The 25815-nt window shown below is 42.3% G+C and overlaps 1 protein-coding gene across 3 annotated transcripts in view; it reads right to left on the reverse strand.

Moving 5' to 3' along the window:
- Window positions 1-25815, reverse strand: part of LOC133512855 (cadherin-4-like) — a 374466-nt gene that overhangs the window by 321385 nt on the left and 27266 nt on the right. For 2 of the 3 annotated variants that reach the window (XM_061842843.1, XM_061842868.1), the window contains exon 4: window positions 8625-8743. In XM_061842843.1, the coding sequence (XP_061698827.1) occupies window positions 8625-8684 (60 nt within the window). In that variant the 5' untranslated portion in view covers window positions 8685-8743. Of the gene's footprint in view, window positions 1-8624; window positions 8744-16827; window positions 16994-17116; window positions 17183-25815 lie in introns of those variants that run through there. The other variant, XM_061842853.1, reaches the window with a different exon arrangement.

The raw sequence follows: 25815 nt of genomic DNA on the forward strand, positions 1-25815 counted from the left end.
TGCAAAAGCCTTTGAAGCCCTTACAAATGACTTGATTTGATATTGGTGGCCAGCAGCACGGTGGACGACTTGTCGGAGCATCTGTCGCAAGAGTTCTGAGGACTGCGGTTCAAATCTCAGCTGCACCTGTGTGGAGTTTGCATGTTCTCTCCGTGCCTGCGTGTTTTTTTGCCAGGCACTCCGGTTTCCTCCCACATCCTAAAAACATGGTTTAATTGGGGACTCTAAAGTGCTCTTAGTTGTTATTGGCTGGCAACAAGTTCAGGAAATACCCTGCCTCCTGCCAGAAGAGAGCTGGGATAGGCTCCAGCACTCCTGCAACCCTTGTGAGGAAAAGTGGCTCAGATAATCGATGGAAGACTACACCCGACTTCTCTGTGGGGGTCACCTGCCAACCTAACTTGGCTGAATGACAACATGGCAGTTTTAAGTGAGTGTGTTGAAATTGCAAGGCGTGCATACAGGAGATGCATATGCGGTGAGCATGCTGTGACAACGCAAGACATTGCGTGATTTCTAGAGATGAAAAACATTGCGCCGCCCCTTGCATAAACTGTACTTGGAAAAGCAACTATTACGAGACAGAATTTCTCTTTCCAGGTCTTTTTGATTTTTCAAAGACAGATGGCCGTTTCGTTCTCTCTTTTCCTCCGCCAGCTATGCGAGCAGCGGTAACTCGTAGAGAGTCATATGCAGCGTTGCCAATGCCAACTTGTCTGTCAACGATGAGCTGAGCCCTCACATTGGTCTGCCATAGAAGATTAAAAAAAAAAAAAGCTGATTCTTCGCCTTTAACCAAGGATTTATTTAATTCGACAGACACAGACTTTTGTCCTCCTCTCAATCAACAAAAAATTGTGAATTACACTAAACTTGCTTCACTAAGAGATCATCAGCATGGAATTTATGCAACCACAGGTCAAAGAATTACAATTAGATAATACCGTGCTTTAATCAAACATGATGTCAACAGAGAACTACAAATTCTTTGACAGAAATAGAAAATCATAAAAGAAAAGAAACTACACTGGACATTCAATCAGGAAGGATGAGTGGCAAACACATTTTCTTGGCCATTCCAGAAAATGCCCCAGAAGACCCTGAGGTGCAGATTAAAAAGTTCATGATGTCCATGCTCAAGATAAAACAAGGTGAAGCCAACAATATTACCTTACACGATGTTCACCGATGGGGAGGCCCTGGTCCAGGAAGCCGACCATGTCACATTATTGCTAAGGTTTGAACACTTTCAATAGAAAGTGCTCATGAAATCAAAATGTTGCGAGCTCCAAAGGACTTCGTTGTGAGAAAGGCTCACAAACAAGGTGAGTTATCGAGAAGTTTTTCCATCGACGGCCAAGTGTTTTGTGATGCCAATGTTGTGATTCCTTGGATCTTCTAGATAATTACATCTTTTATGTTGTTTTTTTATTAATTGTCAAAGATCTCTTGTAGCTTATCTCATTCTTTCCACTTTGTCTTAAATAAAAAGGGGAATCAAGCACACCACCAGCACGATTTATCACTCCTATCTGGCTTCCTGCTGTGCTTGTTTTTACACACACTAAACACACTCATCGCTCAAAACTCTTCTTGCACACTGCAAACAACCACCAAAAACCGTATTATCCCCTTGTCACTGTTAGTTTTTGATGTTCAGTGATTGTTCGTTACTCTGGCTTTGCTTTACTGAAATATTGCATCTCGATCACCCTTCTTCAGTTCAGTTTTACTTTATAAAAAGAAACTAGACAAGGATGTCCCCTCTCACCACTTCTATTTCCAATATTTGTTGAACCTCTTACAGCCACTATACTTGAGAATGCTAATATTCAAAAGGTATCTGCCCACAAGTGACACTACACAAAATCAATCTCTTTGCTGATGAGGGTCGCGGGAAGTGCTGGAGCCTATCCCAGCTGTCAACAGGCAGGAGGCGGGGTACACCTTAAACTGGTTGCCAGCCAATCGCAGGGCACATAGAGACAAACAGTCGCACTAACAATCACACCTATGGGCAATTTAGAGTGACCAATTAATGGTGCATGTTTTTGGGATGTGGGAGGAAACCGGAGTGCCCGGAGTAAACACACGCACGCACGGTGAGAACATGCAAACCCAACACAGGCTGGGCCGAGATCGAACCCGGGTTCTCAGAATTGTGAGGCCAATGTTTTACCAGCTGATCCACCGTGCCGCCCTTTCTTTATTTATAGGAACCCAAATATTATCTTCAGGTAGTTTTCAATCTCGTTAAAATATTTTCACAAATATCAGAATACGCAACTGGACAAAAATAATACTCCCAATAACAGCAAACAAATGCAGTCCTGCAGATTCAAGACCAAATTATTCTATTCCTGTATGAAACTTGAGGTATTTAGCCATTAATATTTTGCCTAAACTCACAAACCTAAACAATCTAAATTACACACCATTTCCGGAAAAATCTCAGGTGATTTAAAATGCTGGAATAAGTTGCGTATCTCATTACTGGGAAGAATAGCCACAATAAAAAGGAAAACATTACCTCAAATAAATAAATGTACTGGAACCTTCAGTATATATATATATATATATATATATATATATATATATATATAGTGGAAAATTTGAACATTGAAGACATCAATAAGTTTTTTACACATTATCATTAATTGCTATTTTTTAAGTCTTTTAATGAGTTATAATTGAATGGCAGTAGTTCCTCACCTGCGCTTCATTGGTACGAATTACGTATTTACTTACTTATTTAACTAAGCGTCGTGTGTGGTGTCACTAGTTGCCAGTTTGCTGTGTGAGTATACAAACTCCTTCTTGTATTTCCCCCGTTACCACCTCCCAGCATTCCTGTGCCACCACAGCCAGATCTAGTCAAGTCTTGTTTTTCCGTGTTTCTGCCTTGTAGTTATCCGACATCGTTTTCATGTTTTTTGGACCTTGTCTTCTTGACACCTGATTTTGTGCCTTCGCCTTGTCTCACTGATTATCTGTGTATGACCTCTGCCTGGAATTAACCCAAAACCATGTCACCGCCTTGGAGTCCTGCATTTGGGTCTACCCCATGTCCCGTGCTTGTGAGAGTTACATCTGGTCCCTGAGATGGGTCTGGGGCTGCTTCCCTCCCTCATGACCAGGACAACTTGCTCTGATTGATGGAACAATGAATTCTGCTGTGTATCCAAAAATCCTGAAGGAGAACTTTAGGCCATCAGTGTTTGCCCTCAAAGTCAAGCGCTCTTGGATCGTGCAGCAAGACAACAATCCAAAACACACCAGCAAGTCCACCTCTGGATGGCTAAAAAATAAAAAAAATTAAGGTTTTGGATTGGCCAAGTCAAAGTTTGGATTTAAATCCAATTGAGATGCTGCGGTTTGCAGTTCATGGTAGAAAACCCTCCAATATGGCAGAGTTGAAACAATTCTGAAAAGAAGAGTAGGACAAAAGTCCTCCAGAGTGATGTGAAAGACTCATCACCAATTACCGCAAATGTTTGATTTCAGTTATTGCTGCCAAGTGTGGCACAACCCATCGTTAGGTTAAGGGAGCAATTACTTTTTCCACAGAGGATCGCACCGTTTTGGTTTTTTTTTAATACCTAAATAAATGAAATAAATGAAATTGTCAAATTGGAAATTGGCTAAAAAATAAAAAAATTAAGGTTTTGGATTGGCCAAGTCAAAGTTTGGATTTAAATCCAATTGAGATGCTGCGGTTTGCAGTTCATGGTAGAAAACCCTCCAATATGGCAGAGTTGAAACAATTCTGAAAAGAAGAGTGGGACAAAAGTCCTCCAGAGTGATGTGAAAGACTCATCACCAATTACCGCAAATGTTTGATTTCAGTTATTGCTGCCAAGTGTGGCACAACCCATCGTTAGGTTAAGGGAGCAATTACTTTTTCCACAGAGGATCGCACCGTTTTGGTTTTTTTTAATACCTAAATAAATGAAATTAATGAAATAAATGAAATTGTCAAATTGGAAATTGGCTAAAAAATAAAAAAAATTAAGGTTTTGGATTGGCCAAGTCAAAGTTTGGATTTAAATCCAATTGAGATGCTGCGGTTTGCAGTTCATGGTAGAAAACCCTCCAATATGGCAGAGTTGAAACAATTCTGAAAAGAAGAGTGGGACAAAAGTCCTCCAGAGTGATGTGAAAGACTCATCACCAATTACCGCAAATGTTTGATTTCAGTTATTGCTGCCAAGTGTGGCACAACCATCGTTAGGTTAAGGGAGCAATTACTTTTTCCACAGAGGATCGCACCGTTTTGGTTTTTTTTAATACCTAAATAAATGAAATTAATGAAATAAATGAAATTGTCAAATTGGAAATTGGCTAAAAAATAAAAAAATTAAGGTTTTGGATTGGCCAAGTCAAAGTTTGGATTTAAATCCAATTGAGATGCTGCGGTTTGCAGTTCATGGTAGAAAACCCTCCAATATGGCAGAGTTGAAACAATTCTGAAAAGAAGAGTGGGACAAAAGTCCTCCAGAGTGATGTGAAAGACTCATCACCAATTACCGCAAATGTTTGATTTCAGTTATTGCTGCCAAGTGTGGCACAACCCATCGTTAGGTTAAGGGAGCAATTACTTTTTCCACAGAGGATCGCACCGTTTTGGTTTTTTTTAATACCTAAATAAATGAAATTGTCATTTGAAAACCTGCATTTTGTATTTCATTGAGTTGTCTCTGAGTGATATTAAAAAAGGTTTGACGATTTGACACATTTGTGTTTGATAGAGATTAAAAAAAAAAAGAAATCACGATGGTTCTTCGTGAAGGATATATACTATCACGTATTACAAAATGACTATAACCCACAGATATACTACCAACGTATACCGTCATCCAACATACTGTAAAATAGTCAAAATAAATAACTGTAGATTTTAAAAATAGGGTAACAATGCTGGAATTAAAAATATCCTATTACACTATTAAAATAGAATGATAATAAGCCGACTGTAAAATGCAATACTTTTAACAGTACAATTTACTACAGTTAGTGGTTTTTTTTCATTTTTTTCTTCTAAGGTAAGGAATCACAAAGGAGCTTATGCTATAATACTGTGCTAGCTTGCCAAAGAAAGCAATAATTTCATAATAAACATTTAATTTACAATAATAAAACCTGATGTGGTTTAATGTGAAAATACAAGCCCATCAATTCTATAATTTTCACTATCACTCAGATAAGACAGTAATTGTGTTGTTGTTTAAAAAAAAAAAAAAAAAAAAGAATTCCACAAAGAATACTGACAGTGTATTAGTACACATTCCCTCCTTCTGTTGAGGTCGCATGTGAATGTGCGTGGAAATGAATGTCTGTCTCCATATAGTGTGTATGCGTTTTTTTAGACTGGCAACCAGCCCCATACGCAGTCACGAAGTCAGATAGGATAAGCACGACCTTGAAATGAAAAAGCAGGACAGAAAATGGACGGATGGATTCAGCCTCACAAAGACCAACTCAACACAAATGATTATGTGGCATATTTAGCCGAAGAAATGTCCATCTCGCTTTTCTCCACCTTTCAGTTCAGGCTTTTAAAATCATCCTTCAGTGATTCAAGTGTCACTGAAGGTTGAGGATCTTTAATTCTATTCTAAAGAAATGCTAAACTTTTAAAGGAAATGCTTGCACAATTTATACATTAGGGAAGTCATTATACATTAAGTGTAACAGTTTTAGTCTTCCGTGGAGTGTTTCCTACACTATCCATCCATCCATTTTCTTCACAGCTTTTCCTCACGCAGGTCGCAGGGAGTGCTGGAACCTATCCCAGCTGTAAAGGGGCAGTAGGTGGGGTACAACCTGAACTGGTTGCCAGCCAATCGCAGGGCACATAGAGACAAACAACCATTCACAATCACACCTCGGGGCAATTTAGAGTGTACAATTAATGTTGCATGTTTTTGGGAGGAGTGCCCGTTTAGAAACCCACGAAGGCACGGGGAGAACATGCAAACTCCACACAGGCGGTTAAGGGATTGAACCCGGGACCTCAGAACTGTGAGCCCAATGCTTTACCAGATGAACCACCGTGCTGCTCCTATACTATCCATGAAAGTGTTTTCAAATTATGTATGCTGAATTACTGATATATAAATTCTAAAGGTAATTTTCCACCCAAAGCGTTTGGAAAAAGTGTTGTCAATTTATTTGCTCGAATGAAAATCCATCCCATCCATTCTCTACCGCTTCTCCAGGTCGCGTCGCGGGGAAGTAGCTTCAGCAGGGATACCCAGACTTCCCGTTTCCCGGCCACTTCTTCCAGTTCTACCGGAGGGATCCCGAGGAAATTACAAGTCCAGCCGAGAGAAATAGTCGTGTCCGGGGTCGTCCCCGGGATCCCTTTCCGTTGGAACATGCCCAGAACACCTCTCCAGGGAGGTGTCCGGGAGGGATCCGAATCAGATGCCCCAACCACCTCATCTGGCTCCTCTAAATGCGGAGGGACAGCGGCTCGACGCGGAGCCCCTCCCGGATGACCGAGCTCCTCGCCCCATCTCTAAGGGAGAGCCCGGACACCCTACGGAGGAAACTCATTTCGGCCGCTTGTTGTTGTCGGATTCTTGTTCTTTCCGGCACGACCCACAGCTTGTGACCATAGGTGAGGGTAGGAACGTAGTTAGACTGGTAATTTGAGAGCTTCGCCTTTCGACTCAGCCCCCTCTCTTTACCACAATGGACCGATGCAAAGTCCGCATCACTGCAGACGCTGCACCGATCCATCTGTCGATCTCCCGCTCCATTCTTCCTAACTTAAAAATGATGAAAATCAATCAATCATTCTAATCAGGGATAAAAGGAAGACGTTATTATCATGCACTGGGAGGCTTATCAATATCCCCTCTTCAAAGGAGGGTGCTTAAATTTCAAGCATTGGAAAATTCATCAAATTCATGCTGCTGTTTGAAGAAAAGGACCTCCAAACGAAGGCATGAGGCTTTTGAGAAAAAAAGGGAGGAAAAAAAAAAGAAAAGAAAGTCTCAGATATTTCCCCATCCTCACCAGGTTTTGGTAATTTTTCCTGCTGTACACCAAAAAATTCGGACATGCCTTTGACTTGCTCAGATTTAGCATTTAAGTCACCCGAGACTACTTTAAAGTGGTTCTAATTAAAACAAAAAACGGTGCGTCTCCAGCATTTCTCTTACTGTTCTCACACTGTGGTCATAACTGTTGGTCTGTCCCCACTTCCTTTGTACTTTTTACGCATTAACCATTTTAAAGTGGTGAAGACAGCTCGACAATCAGTCTTTTAGTGCTCTTAAAAGCTCCACTGTCTGAGATGTCTTTCTATGCTGCGGACAAATGGAATGAGTTGCCAACACAAGTGTGAATGTTTTCCAAAAGTCTTTTTTTTTCTCGTGCTTTTTAGACCTTAGCAAAAAAAAAAAAAAAAAAGTTTGGTAAGATGGTTGAACAGAGTTGCTTGTGTTTCTGAAGTATTCAAGGTTTTTTGTCTGTTTGTTGTCCGCATGAGCGCCGACTGTGATGTTCACAGCTGGCGTGGTGCCGTATTTTCTCATTTTAATCACTGATAGCGCAATAAATTGCCATTTTTGTGTGTGTATGTGTGTGGGTGTTAAATTTGTGATTGGGCATGATCTTGGGGTGGTATTGTGATGCACAAAGATATATATTATTTGTGATTTTTGTTGTGATATTTATGACTCTATTCCAAACATTCAAATGATTAAAAAAAAAACTATACATGGAAAACTAAAACAGAATAATAATACAGAATGGACAATTACACCAATTGTTGGAAGAGAATAAAAGAAAAACATACTACATCCATCCATTTTACGAGCCAGTTATCCTCACGAGGGTCACGGGACTGCAGCGCCTTATCGGCGCTAACTCAGAGCGAAAGGCGGACGACACCCTAAACTGGTCGCAAATCACTACAATGTCATCCCTACTGCCGTAAAGGGCTGGGAAGAAGTACAACCTCATAGTAGTAATCCATCCCATCCATTTTCTAACCCACTTATCCTCACGAGGGTTGCGGGGAGTGCTGGAGCCTATCCCAGCTGTCAACGGGCAGGGGGCGGGGTACACCCTGAACCGGTTGCCAGCCAATCACAGGGCACATGGTGATAGACTCACAATCACACCTATGGGCAATTTAGAGTGTTCAATTAATGTTGCATGTTTTTGGGTGGAAACCAGAGTGCCCGGAGAAAACCCACGCAGGCACGGGGAGAACACGCAAACTCCACAGAGGCGGGGCCGGGATTGAACCCGGGTCCTCAGAACCGTGAGGCCAACGCTGTTCAGCTGCGCCAACATGCTGCCGGTCCCAATATGTACTATTTTAATTTGTACCTTGAGTAGAGAAATATGTACCCTAAGGGTAAAAAAGATGGAAAAAGATGACACGCTGTAGCGACCCCTAACGGGACAAGCCGAAAGGAAAAGAAGAAGAAGACAGCCCTATGTTTGTCATACTATACATTGTTTCAACACAGTACAGTTAAAAACGTCTATGCGGCCTTGAAAAAAAAAAAAATCACCTTTCCAGTCAGTGTGATGGAGACACGTGTGTTACTAGTGAGGTCGCACACCAGCAGAGGAACGAGCTGTCTGATTGGCTCCTTACTTACTACAACGGCACGAAGGCCCTCCATCGGCCAAGACTGCTGCTGAGCCGATTCCGTCCACATCGGGCGTTCGCCGGGCACCTGATGCCAAAGAAATCCGAGGAGAACATTTGGCAGACGTGCTTGGAAAAAAAAACAACAAACATTTGGTGTTGATTTTCATCCCCATGATCATTCACTCATTCACTGATCTGTTAATTTATTTACGGATGTGGCTGCGCATTCAGCCGAGAATTCGCACCAGCCATCTCTTGAGGAGACCCGTCACATCGACATATTTTTAATGGCTCAAACAGTACCGGATTGACGTGTCCCTTGAAGAAGACGTACATGTCCTCTGACGTCTAACTTCCACCGCAAATCTTTGGATGTGTGTCACATTATCCCGTCACCATCCCGTAAATTAAGTTGCGTCCATGTTGCGCGAGAAGCCGATTTAAGCGCCTTCCGTGCCTTTTTAAGAGGCATTGAACTTCAAGGATGGATTTTACTACACAGAACTCCCTTTGAAGTATGAAATTGAAAACTTATTTTTTTTCTTTATTCACGACAGAGACTTGCCATATAGCTCTCTTATGATGCTTGATTTTAAAGGACGGGAAAACATTTTGAATTACATCCAAAATAACTCAAAACACTTGAAATTCACTTGATGGGGGGGGGGGCGCTTGATGACATTTTCAATACGGTAGCATGAAGAGGATATTAGAAGAAACAGAACTTCACCTCTATAAAACTTGTCAGTTGTTCATTTATGGGGTGACCTCAAACACTTCTCATGCATGAAAAAAAATTGTGGAAAGTCACATCAAAGAACAAACAAAACTAACCTTCACTCATATACAGTATACACTGTACCTCAAAAATAAGGATACTATTGGGGGTCCACTTACGAGCTCCAAGGTATAAAATTTTGTGATGTACTTTACAGGGTTTGAAATTGAACCTTGGTTAGAAGAGGTACATAAATAATACAGACTGGAAAAGGGACCATGCCAGTACCATTTTCTTGACATCTAAGGGTACAAACAAGTGGCCCATGCAAATTCATTTTGGAAGAGGCCACGGTTGTGTGGAAAACTGGAACGCAGTTTAAAGACATAAATGCTAGACAGCAGTAAAATGTTGGGAGCTTAATGATGCGTGTTAAAACTGCAAATCTATGGGTTGACATCATGCAAAATTGAAACTAAAATATGTTATTTATAATCACAATTATATATACAGTGAAGAAAATAAGTATTTGAACACCCTGCATCTGAGAAAACCAATGTTGATACATGGCCTCGGTCATCCTCTCCTTAATACAGTGCAGTTGTCCTGTCCCATGCGCTGAAAAACACCCCCAAAGCATGATGCGACCACCCCCATGCCTCACAGTAGGGATGGTGTTCTTGGTGTTCTTCAAAACATTCTCCCACGACTCCTCTGTATCATCCAAATGGTCATTTGCAAACTTAAGACGGGCCTTGACATGTGCTGGTTTAAGCAGGGGATCCTTCCGTGCCATTCATGATTTCAAACCATGACGTCTTAGTGTATTACTAACTCTACATGGAAACGGTGGTCCCAGCTCTTTTCAGGTCAATGATCAAATCCTTTGGTGTAGTCCTGGGCTGATTCCTCACCTTTCTAAAGCATCGTTGAGACCCCACGAGGTGTTATCTCCACTCCGATTGAGATTGACTGTCGTGTTTAGCTTCTTCCAATCCATTTTCTAATGACTGCTCCAACAGTGGACCTTTTTTCCACCAAGCTGCTTGGCAATTTCAGGATAATACATGGAGTGGAGGTAGACTTTTAAAGGTGGACTAACAGGTCTTGAGGGTCAGAATTCTAGCTGATAGACAGGTGTTCAGATACTTATTTGCAGCTGTATCACACAAATAAAGCCCTGCGATTGACTGGCAACCAGTTCAGGGTGTACGCCCGTTGACTGCTGGGATAGGCTCTGGCACTCTCTCACTCTCTCGTGAGGATAAGCAGCAAAGAAATGGATGTATATATACACATACACACACACACACACAGGTATTTACTTTCTTCTTTTCAAGCCAAACAAGCCTGAGAGGGCAGCTGTGAACAGAAGTCAATATTTACATATAAAAATCAAGGTGAGTGACAAGTGTAGGAGGCTGCATACTCTAAGTGAAGATGTATGCCTTGAACTTACCTGCATTAGCATCATCCGAGGTCATAATTCTCAACCCAACTAGCTTTTTCCAAACACGTGTAGGGATCTGTACTAAGGAGGAGCTGTATGGATTTTGCAACAGGCACAATCTGACGCATCATGCCCAAGCAAGTGAAGGTCAGTGATTAAATCAATACAGTGGACAGCCGTACAGTACATTTTCATCCAATTTTCAGTAAACTTTCAGGGGTTATTGTTGGCATTGTTAGAAGTCAGGAAATATTTTGATATTTTCAAAGCCGTCTGACGTAGGATGGCCCGATGTAGTCACGTACTGTAATGTTTGCTGGGTATCTTACAAGCTCCTGCCAGTTTTAAGCACTATAATATGCTACTGTATTTTACAATTACAGTGAAATACTGGCAAGTAAATAAATTTAACAACAAAACAGGATTATTTAACTCATCGCTGTACATTAATCATTGAATACAGACAGTATTTGACACCAATTTTTAATAATTGGAAAGCAAAATAGAAAGCGCTCATAGGTACATTAACAGTCAATCCTGTAATTTAAAGGTCAAGTGTCGTCAAACGGATGATTTTTGGTATATTATTGAATAGTGAAATAGTGATATGAAAAACCCACAGCCAATATGTATTTTCACCACAAAACATGATTTTGACGTTTACAGCTTTTTGTAACTCCCGCCATGAAAATCCTCTCAGGGATTTGTTTTCGAGAAGGAGGAGGAAGTGACGTAAAGGACAGCGGCGGCCAATCATGGACTCGTTTGTTTCCATTAGTTTTACCTCCGGGAAGGTGGCTCGTTGTTCCTTCGTGTTAGCCAAAATGCGGGCTCATTGCATTGCTGGATATTGCTTGAACACTCGGGAGAATGGAATTACCCTTCATGAGTTTGAAAGAGACCCTGTTAGTTGTGAAAAATTGATTGCACGGGTGCAGAGGACGGGAGCTTCGTGGGTTCCAAATAACAGGTAGGTGTGTATACAGCTCCCAAAAAAAAAATAATAGTTTGGGACGGACCACGTAATCGGTCTCTCTCATAACGTAACAAAATATCCGCGTATGAAATGTGTCGATGTGCACGTCGCCCAGCCAACAATGTCTCGATAGTGTTCACCGTGTACTCCGGCGACTTTGAACATACCCCTAAAAGTAACATAGCTCGGCTCCACCTCGTCCTCATATGCCATCACGGGCGCCGAAACTCAGCCAGACCGGCTGAGGCACCTCGTTCGGCGGTCACAGCTTCTGCGAAGGCTGCGCGTCGGGCTTTGCGACGGGGGCGGCGCTGAAGAATCCATCCGAGAACGCGTTACTCAGTCGCGTGCGCGCATAAAGCGCCCGGCTCGACTGAGAGCGCCCCCCCTAAAGCAGGACCGTTCGGCTCTGTCATAAGCCACACCGGCCGGCTGCGATGAGCCGCGATGGCTCATCTCCGCCGCGGATGCGGTTTGGCCGTGATCGGATATCATCTGAATATGGCTCGAAACAATAGTGTAATATTTCCCCGGTAACTTCACTCGGTTGTGTGGTGTTGTCCTTTTCGAAAAGAGCTTCGGTGTCAAAAGGGGCGTCGGGAAAATGCGAAAATCCCTCTTTGGCTTCCAAAGTAGCAGGCACTGCGCGTTTTCAACGGCGGAAGCGACAATGACGTCAAGGACAGAGGATGCGGCTAATATGGCGACCACTTGGATGTCGAGGGACACTCAATTGCGCAATTTTGTGCATGGATGACGCGCTCTCCGCTCACTTTTTTTTTCCCCGTAAAGACATTGAAGTGAATACTGTTATATGTATTTTTCATTACAATATCTATTTTAGAATGTTTATAGGGATGTCAGTCCCACTTTAACAATAATGTACTGTCTACTGTAGTAATAATTGTCTTCGTTGAACCAGGATAGTCAATTGAGAAGAGTTTGACATTTACAGTGGCAACTGGATGGCAATTAAGGGCTGGAGGTGCGACTTAAACCGCTGACACTTCAGTCCGTGGAGAACTGGCTTTGCCAAAATGATCTAAATTCAAGCCGTATTTTCTCTCAAGTGATGGAAGTAGACAACAGCGTCCCTTGGCATTCCCAGACCATTTTATTGATTATTGAGGGCTCATCGTATGTTAGTATTTTGGTTGGACCAGTTCCCAATTCGTCAATTTCTCTTGCTACTGATTTTTGAGTGAGATGTCGTGTCCATCTTGACTTTGGACAACGACACCTCCTCCTCATTCTTAATAGGACTTTTAGGTGTTCACTGTCTGTCCAGGCCACGGCAAGGTCCAGATTGAGAATCAACACAATGTCCAAAATGACATTAGGAAAATGTCTGCATTATGTTAACAGATGGTTTCCATTTGTCACTGGCATAATGGTTTTATTCTATTTCTTTTTACTGTGAAGCAATAACGAGACAAAGGAATGAATGTGAGGGTGTGTGTGGGTAGAAGTACTGTACACTGTAATTTGAAGAAAAAAAAAAATGAAGCAAATTGTAATCATACTAGGAACATCCATCCATCCATTTTTCTTCTCTGCTTATCCTCATGAGGGTCACAGGGAGTGCTGGGGCCTATCCCAGCTTTCAATGGGCAGGAGGCGTGGTACACCCTGAACTGGTCGCCTGCCAACACAGGGCACATTGAGACAAACAGCCACACTCACAATCACACCTAGGGGCAATTTTAGAGTGTCCAAATAATGTTGCATGTTTTTGGAATGTGGGAGGAAACCGGAGTGCCCGCGAAAACCCACGCAGGCACGGGGAGAACATCCAAACTCCACACAGGCGGGTCTGGGATTGAACCAGGGACCTCAGAAATGTGAGACCAACGCTTTCCAGCTGAACCACTGTGCCGCCCCATACTAGGAACAATAAAACTAAAAACAAAAATATTACTGTAATTACCAACCTAAAGCCGTGACTTTTTTCACAGCCGCCTGACTAGTTAGCATTAGCTCCGCCACACTAGCGTTAAACTATGTACTGAGGCTTATCACCAGGTGCACGCTTTAGGCCGGTAATTATAGTAGTAATAAAAATAAGAGAAATAAAACCATTGAATGGCAGCACAGTGGCGCAACAAGTTAGTTTTTTTACCCCAAGATCTACTTTTACCTCTCACGCTCCGCGCGAATAGAATGACCAAGTAACAAAGATCTACTCACTACACAGATGCAAAACATTTATAGTATATAGACGATTCTTTATGTGTAAATGTATATTTGTGTGCCTTGCAGAACCGCACGAGCCAATATTGCACAACACAACAAAATTAACTATAAACATTTTTTGTCATTATGTGAGTTCACATTGATCACTAAACACCATCCGAATGAAAACGCACACCCGGGCTGTGTCACTCACGTCAGCAGATTCGTCCAATTGCAGTGAGAAACACAATCTCGGATATTCTTCCACATTTGCTTAGTTAAATTCTCAGCCACAACTTCACAGCGCCGTGTACTCATTGACAGCTGCAGAGCTTTTATTGAAAATATTTTTGCCTTATTTTTAAAAGATCGGAACAATGAGTCAGCTGCTTCAATGAAAGCCTCTTTTACCATCTCTCTGTCTTGGAAGGACTTCTTGTTATTAACGATGGTGTGACTAACCCGAAACGATGCTTCGGCGGCGGCTTTCGCTCTCAAATTATGTACAGGAATGAGTGCAGCATTGGATACTAGCCAACATCAAAATTCTTAAAACATTTCTCCCAAACCATAAATGCATTGTAATGCAAACTCATACATATTTCATTAAATATGTTCTCCCAAATGTGACTTCTACTCAGTACACTCCACTGTACAAACCAGTCTTATTGGATGATTTGAATTGTGAGAGGCTCTGTAAAGAAGCCAAAATGTCCTTCAGGATGTAGATCAGGAAGAAAAAAAAAAAAAGCACAACAATTATAACATGTCATCTTTCACGAGAGATTGACTTCATTTAATATTCTAAGGGAGGGTTTACTTGTAAGGTTGTGAATGTTATATGACACAAGAGAAGAGGAAACTGGTAAGAATTGATATAAACCGTATCATATGCTGGGAATAAACTCAGATTGTATTTCAGAGGAAACAACAGTAGCAGTGATTGACCATCAAAAGTGAAGCCTTTACAAAGATTAAGAATGAGCATTCATTATTGCTGTGGTTCTAGTTTAGAAGTTTAATTTTGTATAGAACTTCCCAGCCTCCTAGTCATTTTCTGCTTTTCTTACTTAGCTGAATAAAGTCGTGAAAATATCAATTACGTCTCAGTTTATTTGTGTGCAGAAAAAGATGACTGCTAACTGAAAAGGTAGTTACTAGAATGGCATTTTGAGTACAGTTGCTACACATTCAATTCCACACATTTTACAGATTATTATTTTCAGACTTGTAACTAAAAATTAATAATAAAATAAAATTCCAACTGCTAAAGTGTTGGCCTCACAGTTCTGAGGACCCAGGTTCAATCCCGGCCCCGCCTGTGTGGAGTTTGCATGTTCTCCCCATGCCTGCGTGGGTTTTCTCCGGGCACTCCGGTTTCCTCCCAGATCCCACATCCCAAAAATATGCGACATGTGATTGTGAGTGCGGCTGTTTGTCTCTATGTGTGCCCTGCGATTGGCTGGCAACCAGTTCCTATCCTATCCTGCCTCCTGCCCGTTGACAGCTGGGATAGGCTCCAGCACTCCCTGCGACCCTCATGAGGATAAGCAGCAAAAGAAAATGGATGGATGGAAAATTCTAATTTCTGACATGACAGTACTACCTCCTAATTGTACACCTTGAAAGGCAAGACTGTAACCTGCTTGGATACCATAGCCAATGAACATGAATTAATGAAACTACCCATTCATAATTTCATGTGTTTTGTCGTGAAAATACAAAGTTTGAATAAAACGTCTTATTTTTGCCTTGCTATGCTTGAGGGCTCGACTACGAATTGTCTTTCCAACGGCATAACTTTCGAAGGGAGACTCAATGCCATTCAGTACTCCAGCAAATAGTCCGAGTTTGACAACATTAAATAACCACAGGTATGATTATATGAATTTTATTACATATACAGCATATTCAGTGGACCGGTTTATACGTGACGCTTGATGCAAGCTTTAAAACTGGTGACAGTGTAAGTCTTCGCTGACTGGACAGTGACTTGAGAGTCTCTCTTTCAATTAACGGTGAAGTGTTCGGTTTGTATATGACAATTTTGTGCCGGGAAGTGTCTCGGCATTTTAATTGCCTATTTTCTTGTATTCTTTGCATTGATTTCATCCTTTGTGTCTACGAGTTGCTTTAGAGTAAATCTTACAGATAAACTCTTTGTGTCGCTTCATTTTTGACTCAATTCCTCCGCAGCATCGCAGTCAAAAGGTGTCGCAATCACCAAATAAAAGTATATAATTGAATCACTCAAAACTGTAATAAATTTCTGTATTTAATATTTACTTCATCAGGAAATCTGACCATGCCAGGGTGTTACGTTTGCTCGCAGAATTTAACGCCCAAGAACGCTGCGTGTTAATTTGAAAAACAGTGAAACACTATTCATTAGTTAATCACAGGTGTGACACGAACATACAATCATTGTCGTGTTAACACCTCCAGAAAACTGAACTTTTTAATAAGATGAACATAAACCATACAGCCCTCAGAACTTTGAGGTAGATGTCCTAACCAGTCGTCTACCATACCAGTCATGTCATGATTTAATCAAATGCAATCCATCAAAACAACATCAAAAGTCATCTTGACATATAAAGCACTAAATGTTGAAGCACTACAATTATTTGGTGAAAATTAGACTGTCATTTGTGATGTCACTTCATTCAAAATATTTGTCGAACCTTGGTCAATACTTCGCTTCTTTTTTGCTGTTGTGATGGATACCATTTATTAAGCTACTTTGTTTGCATTCGTTACATTCTTTTAGATTAATGAGACAAACCATATGAATGCTGCGTTTATTTATTTTCATCATTAATGAACTCAGTAGAGCTTGGATGGAGTCAACTATGACTATTATGTGATTAAAAAAAAAAAGGGCTTTAGTTCACCTGGCTTTGCTTTGGAAGAGGTTCTATTGTCAAGATCCTCCAGTGCGGGGGAGGACCCAAATGCAGGACTTCAAGGCAGAGGCATAATGTTCAATGTGGTTTATTCCGGAAACCGGGTCATACACGGTGAAGCAGTCCGATGAGGCAGAGGTACAGAAACGCTAGGCTAGGCGGGATCCAAAACACATACAGCAAGGTCCGATGAGTAGGGGGTAAACTATCAAATCCAATTGGACAGGATAAGACAAAAGGGCACAGAACCGCTGTAACTAGAGTTACTTTAACTTACAAGTAGAAGCGGAGAGTCCCACAGGCAGTGAATGCAACTCACTAAAGCAATGTAACTCATACGCGCAAGGCAACGAACTGGCAAATGCCAGTGACAAAAACTCCACCTTAAATACCTCTCTAATTACAGTCCCAATGTGAAACAGCTGTGACCGGTGTCAGGTGTCACCGCCCAGAGCAGTGGCCTGGCCACACCTCTCTTTGCAGCGGCCAAGCCTTGCTCATGACACTATTAAATACACTTATTTTATAATCAAATGCATTCATTAGATCATCACACACATTTTCAGTATCAGTACACAGTTCACTACAAATTAATTGTTTAAAATACTGTTCAGTACCTAATGGAATTTACCCGTCTACTGGATGTTTTTTATTCCCCCCCCAGATCATCTGACTCAGCAAGCTTGTGGGTTGCCAGAGACGATTTTAGTTTGGAATTATAATCCTTTTAGTCAATCACATTTGTTTTACTTCCCACATACAATTTCATCAAATACAAACCACAAACCCTTGGATGTTAAGATGCGTTACATAATGTGGTTAAAAACAGGAAGAAATGCATTTGAAACACGTTTAGTTTCAGGCTGGTGATTGAAAAGGAAACGCTCATAAATCTGATGTCAGCAGAGTATTTCATTAATCTGAGTGGTGGCCATTTAAGACATAACTTCAGTTTTAGTGAACTGCACTGCAGTAAAAGGTCACCCATGCCACAGGCAAGCGGTCTCTGCCAAGTGAGGCGAAATACCGTCGGCTTTGTTTTTACTTACTGAGATCCAAACACAATCTGACTGTGACATCTTTGGAAAATGCTCGATAAAATACAACAGATTCATTGATGAGTACAACAACTTTCAGTTCTTGAAAATTGTATGAGTGTCATTTTCATATTCGCTCTGCGCTTGTGGTGGATTTATGCACATTCTCTGGCTTCCTCTCACATTCCAAAAACATCCACGTTTGCTTTATTGAAGGCTACGGTTTTGTCACAGGTGGAAATGTGATCAATATTTGTCTACACGTGTTTTGCGATCAGCTGGCAACCAGTCGAGGGTGTGCACCCGCCTCACCACCAAAGTCGGCTGGGGTAGGGTCCAGCTCACCCTGATGAGGTTAGGGGTAACCCTCACCCCATTACCTTGTTGTAAGAACCTAATTCACGTTTTGTCATGTCTTGTGCAAAAAAACGAATTTGCTGATAGAAAAAGAGAGCAGTGTTTCCGTCAACTCTGTTGTAAGCGAAAGAAAGTGGGGCAGAAATGAAAAGAACAATCTATCTCAGAGAAAATGATATAACTCAATGTACCAAATAGCCTTTGAGCAAAGACAAAATTGAATGCTGGGGTCAAATTAATTGCCGTTGCGTTGTTATCGCCCTCCCACTGAAAGCCTTTCATCAAAATTATCAAATGACTGCAAAAATCTGGTGTAGGCTTTTACAGCCCCTAACAACTTCTTTTTTTTTTTTTCATTGTCACTTTTAAATGACCCAAATCAGTTTTCCACCCACACGCGCTCTCCTCGCGATGCACTTAATGCTGCGGCACGTCACCCAACCTCGCCATGACAGCAGACAGAGAAACATCGCACATTTGCGCCTCGTGGTGATGTCGGGTCTCATTTGTGAGCGCAATGACCCACCGACACACCTTGTCGTCAAGGCTTGACCTCAAGCCAGTAACGCCATCATTAGCCGCTGCAGCCAATCACAATCAGGCAGCTGACTCACGGTCCGACTGGCCCGCCTTTGACCCCAGCAATAAAGTCATAGAATATGTGATGTTTTTGAATTATGAATGAAGCATAACGTCTATATTTGTCAAAGTACCGTCACTGTCATTATAGAAGCCTGACTGAAAAGTCTTGATTATCAAGTGACAGCAAGTATCTTAATACTTATATGAATAAGCAAAATATAATACATATATATCTACAATAATACATTTACTTGTACTGCGCTTTCAAAATTAGTTCCAAAAGTGCTAAAACTGCAAACAAAGCGTATCCATCTATTTTTTTTTCGCTGCTTATCCTCACAAAGGTCACGGGGAGTGCTGGAGCCTATGCCAGCTGTCAACGGGCAGGAGGCGGGATACACACTGTCATGATCCTGCCGCTCCAGCCTGGGCTGGCCGGGTGTCCGCGGTTGGTCTGATTGGGAGGTGCACACCTGTGCCTCATGCAGCCTGATTATGCTGTGTATTTATATGACCCCGATGTCAACTGGCCGGCGCCAGTTCGTATGCTCCGGTATCCCTGATCGAACCTGTGTGTACCGACCTTCGCCCGTTCTTCGACCACCCTTGTAAGCCTGACTCCTTTGAGACTTTTGCCTGCGTTGTTTGTTCTCCCGTGTACCGACTCCTGCTGCACCGGACTGCGTGCTCGAACCCCGACCTCGGCATATAATAAATGTTTCTCCTTGAACTACCTGGCATCATCCGAGTCCTGCATTTGGGTCCTACTCTCGTTCCGATGATACGTGACAGAACGAACTGGCCACAACAGGACCCAGCAGGAAAGACCCGGCGTTGCAGGGACTGACGCAAGGTAGACCGTCTGCCGGAGGACCAAGCCAGTCCAATCCGGGTAGGCTCCCTGACGTCCTCCGCTTCCGTGTCTAATGCTCCGCCAGCGAGGTATGAATACGTCCCGAACACGACCCGTCCAGCTCCTCATATTCTTCTGGACTCTGACTTTTCGGAATATGAGGTGGACCGTGATTTGTATGACCGGCTGCCTGAGTACGACTCCGACTTTGATTTTGAATCTCTTCGCCCGACGTCCCAAATACCGCTGCTGCACCGGACTGCCTGCTCGATCCCCGACCTCGGCATATAATAAACGTTTCTCCTTGAACTACCTGGCATCGTCCGAGTCCTGCGTTTGGGTCCTACTCTTGTTCCGATGGGACGTGACACACCCTGAACTGGTCGCCAGCCAATCGCAGGGCACATAGACACAAATAGCCGCACTCGCAATCACACCTAGGGGCAATTTAGAGTGTGCAATTAATGTTGCATGTTTTTGGAATGTGGGAGGAAACTGAAGTGCCTGGAGGAAACCAACCTAGGCACGGGGAGAACATGCAAACTCTGCACAGGTGGGTCTGGGATTGAACCCAGGACCTCAGAACTGCAAGGCCAACGCTTCACCAGCTGAGCCACCGTTCTGCCCAAAAACAAAAAAAAAACCACATTTCACTGTATTTTGAAGTCCATCCTAGATAGTTTGGGTAAGCTGTATAAACCTCTGAATGTTTGCCACAGGACGCGTCGGCAAACATTTACTTCCACTCCAGCGCACACATGTAAGTCTTCAATTTACAATAATAAATACAGTTTTTAAGATTAAATCTCCGCAAGCTCAAAACTGCACCCACAAATACAATCTCCTAATGACTGAACTGACATGCCAGAGCCCAGAAGTAACGACCAAGGGAAGCATATGGACGAGGAAGCAGTAAAAATTCTGCTCTGCTGTGATGATCTGATTTTGTGGCTGAACATGAGATTTACACGAGCAATGATTTATGTGACACGATCCAAAATACAAACAGAACACACTCCAAAAGAAAGCATTTTCAGCTTGATCAGTACGTTAAAAAAAGTACACACCTGGACAAAAGTCTTGGTATCTTGCACTAAAGAATGAACCCACAATGATCACCCACAAGACTGTTGAAACTGAAAAGTAATTGTGAATGAAAAATTTACTGAAACTGCTTATTCTGTTCAGGTTCGCTAGGACAAATGGGACAAATGACAGACTAAAACCTGGACTAATGGTCAGTCAGTATCCTGGGCATGTACAGAGACAGACCACCTTTTTTTTTTTTTTTTTTATACATTCTGTTGCTCAGTGGGAACTGAACCCGGGCTGTGAGTCAGTGCCCCCTGCTGAAATCCAACCATGAAAAATATGACTTCTACCTTTTAACTAAAATCAAGAAATGAAAATGGCCTGGACAAAAATGATTGCTACCTTTATACGCACAACCTTTAGACCCAATCATTGCAATCAAATACTTTAAATTTGAGAACGTGTTGACAGGTCCTACACTGTAGATGACGACATCAGAATGTTCATATTCATTCTTTGTTGTTTTTCAGCTACTTTTTGGGCGGCATTATATTATTTGAGGACCCATATATGAAACCAACCCTTCTGACACCGAGCAAAGCAAAGCAAATTTATTTGCATAGCGCATTTCATACACAAGGTAACTCAATATGCTTTACATGATTAAAGGCATTTGAAAACAAAAAGATAAAACATTTAAAATGGGATCAAAATAACAAACAAAATATTCAAAAAGACAGTTAAAACCGATCAAAAAGTGGATATATTCTAAAAAGCATTAGAAAAAAGGGTTAGAAACATTCACACTTGGGGCTGACCACACCTCTGTGGGCAACTTATTCCATTTCTGTGCAGCATAATAGCATCAATGCTGCTTCACCATGTTTGCTTTGGACTCTGCGCTCCACTATTTGACCTGAGCCAGTCGATCTCAGAGCTCTACTGGGTTTGCATTCTGTAAGCATTTCTTTCATGTACTCGGGACCTAAATCATTGAGTGATTTGTAGACCAGTGGCAGAACTTTAAAATCTTTTGTAAACCTGACTGGAAACCAGTGCAAGGACTTTAGGATTGGAGTTATATGCTCTGACCGCTGAGTTTTGGTCAGAACGCGAGCTGCAGCATTCTGAATGAGCTGCAGCTGTTTAGTGGCACATTTTGCTCCGGAATTCCTTGATAGGCTTGACATATGACTACACCCTGCACAGATTCAAAGCAGCCTATGCTGGACGTAGCAAAGCAGCCCTTCAACAGCCAAGGCTCCTCCACGTTCCACAACTGGTATGCTGTTCTTTTTGTTGTATGTTTCAATTTTACATGTGTGAACAGAGATAATGGGACTTTTCAAAAAGCTGCGGTTAGCCTCATCTGTTCAAAGTACATTCTCTCAGGAGCATTAGCGAGGGTGGACGACTTCAAATACTTGTGGGCAACAATACAGAGCAATGGTGAGCGTGGTAAGGAAGTGAAGAAACGGGTCCAAGCGGGGTGGAACAGTTGGCGAAAGGTGTCTGGTGTTCTATGTCACAGAAGAGTCTCTGCTAGGATGAAGGGCAAAATTTACAAAACAGCGGTGAGGCCAGCCATGATGTACGGATTAGAGATTCTGGCACTGGAGAAACAACAGGAAGCAGAACAGGAGGTGGCAGAAATGAAGATGTTGAGGTTCTCGCTCGGAGTGACCAGGTTGGATAGGATTAGAAATGAGCTCATTAGAGGGACAGCCAAAGTTGAAGGTTTTGGAGACATGGTTCGAGAAAGCAGACTTCTATGGTTTGGACATGTCCAGAGGCGAGAGACTGAGTATGAAGAAGGGTGTTGAGGATGGAACTGTATGGCAAACGAGCGACAGGAAGACCAAAGAAAAGGTTGATGGACATTGTGAGGGAGGACATGAGGAGAGTGGGTGTTAGAGAAGAGGATGCGCGAGATAGGCTTACATGGAAAAAGATGACACGTTGTGGCGACCCCTAATTGGTACAAGCCGAAAGAAAAAGAATAAGGAGAGGTGTAAGGGGGTAATCAATATTTGAATTAATTGAATGTGTAGTTTATATAGAAAATAATCATTACAGATGAATACAACATGTTGCTATGGGCAAGGCTGTATCCTGGGTCTTAATATTTGGTCATAATAATGATGGGACTTTTCATGCTTCACAATTTTGTTATCCATAACAATATCCGCTCCAGGTAGTTCTTCTGCACTACTACCCGCATCGGGAAGAAAAAAAAATAACACAGACACTAATGTATATCAAGCCAATGAGGCATTCATGGGTCTGCTGCCATCACATCAGTTTTCCAATGACACAATCAGAAGAATTTCCTCACATTTATTTCTCTGCAGTTGTCAGAGATATAGGATGTCTAGTTTGAAGTTCTTGTGAAAATCTTCAGCAAAGTAATCATCTAAGACTTACTCTCTTCTCACTTGTTTTCTCCATCTCATCGTGCTCTCCTTTGGCTTGGTAAAATTCCCGTGGGAGGCAATTTTCTTAAAAATTGGTCCTAAGCTCTTATTCATGGTGTTGCGTCCATCACCAGCATAACAAGCCTAAAGATGCGAGTCTGAGTATAAACCCGTAGACAGCCTTAAATGAGCTCCCTAATGGTCATGTTTTTGAGTGAGTTCAGGTTCAGAAATGTAAGTAGCCTAATTTTGTCTGGTTTTACTAGGAGCTTTTTTTTTCCTTGCAAAAGTGTCCTGCTGAAATCAAATGCTGCTTCGAGGAAAATACAATCTTAAGATCATGGTGAAAATGCTCTACTTACAAAAAGGTAGAACTTTTGGGGTAAAATTCTAGATCAACCTAAAATGTACAATTACCCGTATGCTTTATTAATTTGGCTCTCGCTAAACGTGCACGTGCACATGTCAAACTGTCAGTGTTTGAGTACTTTCTGCACCCCCTTGCTGTTCTCTAACAAGCAGAACTCACAGCAGATGTTTGTTGAGAGTGTGGACAAACCCCAATTCCTTTGAAGTGTGGTAAAATGTAAATAAAAACACAAATATCCATCCTTCCATTTTCTTACCTGTTTATCCTCACAAGGATCACAGGAGTGCTGGAGCCTATCCCAGCTGTCACTGGGCAGGAGGTAGGGTACACCCTGAACGGGTTGCCACCCAATCGCAGGGCACATAGAGACAGACAAACAGCCGCACTTACAATCACACCTAGGGGCAATTTAGAGTGTCCATTTAATTTTGAAGCAGTTTTTTGAGGCCATATGCACCCATATTGTTTTACAGTACAATGTTATTGTAAATAAATGTTAACTTGAAAAAGTTTGAACGGTTCACATTTTATCCAAATTTACCATTCCGGGTGCTTGGTCACGGCGGTATTGTTGATGCACGAAACTCGTGAGCCTGTTCCCTAGGCAAACAAATTAACATAAATACGTCAGCATATTGAATGACTGGTTGGAACATATGCCTCACAGTTCTGAGGACTAAAGTTAAAATCCCGGGCTCTGCCTGTATGGCTTTTGCATTTGCTCCAGGCACTCCCGTTTCCTCCCACATCCCACAAACATGCATGGTAGGTTAATTGAAGACTAAATTTTCCATAGATGCGAACGGTAATTGTTTGTTTCTACGTGCCCTGTGATTGGCTTGGTGACCTGTTCAGGGCGAGATGCTGGGATGCGTTCCAGTTTAGCTGCAACTAGGGATGAGAAGGATTACGGAAAATGGAGTGATGGATGTTACCGTACCAAAAAATAGCATGTTCCACCCTCCAGGGACTTGTTTTGTATTCTTTAGTTAACACAGCTGCCATGCCTTTTTCTCTCTCGCTCTCTCTCTCTCTTTCTCTCTCTTTCTGTGTTGCGCTCTACAGGACAATAAACGATTGATATAATCATGATGATATTCCCGGCACGTCAGTGCCCCACATTGAACATGGTCAACACAAAGGAACAGGAGGCATGTCTAGTCATGTTGTGTATCTGTGGTCTGTAATTACGTCAGTCCCATTGTCTGCCTGCATTGCGCCACATCGGGAACTAACTGACTTTGTCAATGGCAATTTAAGTGACAAATCGAAAATATTTGGACACACTGTTCAAAGCGATAGTCCCGTTTTAATAGATATCCATTATCTCTGGGTCCGTTTTATCGAGGTTCTATTGTATTTAAAAGTCTCTATGAAGCATCTCCATGTAAAATTTTCACGGGCGTACTAGAGCCTATTCCGGGCGTCTCTGTGTGAGAATCGGGGTACCCTGGATTGGTCACCAGCCAATCGCAGCTGTCCAAAATTATGTCGTAAATATTTTATTCTGGGCGGCACGGTGGCTCAGCTGGTAAAGATCACAGTTCTGAGGACCCAGGTTCAATCCACCTATGGGCAATTTACAGCATCCAATTAATGTTGCATGTCTTTGGGATGTGGGATGAATCCCACACAGGCACGGGGAGAACATGCAAGCTCCACACAGGCAGATTTGAACCCTGGTCTTCAGAACTGTGAGGCAGACGCTCTAGCGCCCACTGTGCTGCCACAACAACATTCATCATCATCATCTAAAACTTGAAATTTGAATCATTTGTTTCTATGACAGCAAAATATTACTGGAAATGAAACTGACCCAGGAGGCGCAGTGGCGCAGCTGGTAGAGTGTTGACCTCACAGTTCTGAGGACCCTGGTTCAATCCCGGACCCGCCTGTGTGGAGTTTGCATGTTCTCGCCGTGCCTGCGTGGGTTTTCTCTGGGCACGCCGGTTTCCTCCCACATTCTAAAACATGCAACATTAATTGGACATTCTAAATTGCCCTTAGGTGTGATTGTGAGTGCGGCTGTTTGTCTCTATGTGCCCTGCGATTGGCCGGCAACCAGTTCAGGGTGTACCCCGCCTCTTGCCTGTTGACTACTGGGATATGCTCCAGCACTCACCGCGACCCTTGTGAGGCTAAGCGGCAAGGAAAATGGATGCATTGATATTTTATTCTGCAGCCACCAGTGACGCAGACAAGATGGCATTTCAACTCCAATTTCCTCAGTGGGTATCTAACCCAAATAAGAGTTTTCCGTTCAGCTCCCAACACAAAATGTATTTAGCAACAGAGACACGGTATGAGAATAAATCGGTCAAATCACTTAAT

Source organism: Syngnathoides biaculeatus, chromosome 2 (genome assembly GCF_019802595.1).
Source record: "Syngnathoides biaculeatus isolate LvHL_M chromosome 2, ASM1980259v1, whole genome shotgun sequence".
NCBI classification, from domain to species: domain Eukaryota; kingdom Metazoa; phylum Chordata; class Actinopteri; order Syngnathiformes; family Syngnathidae; genus Syngnathoides; species Syngnathoides biaculeatus.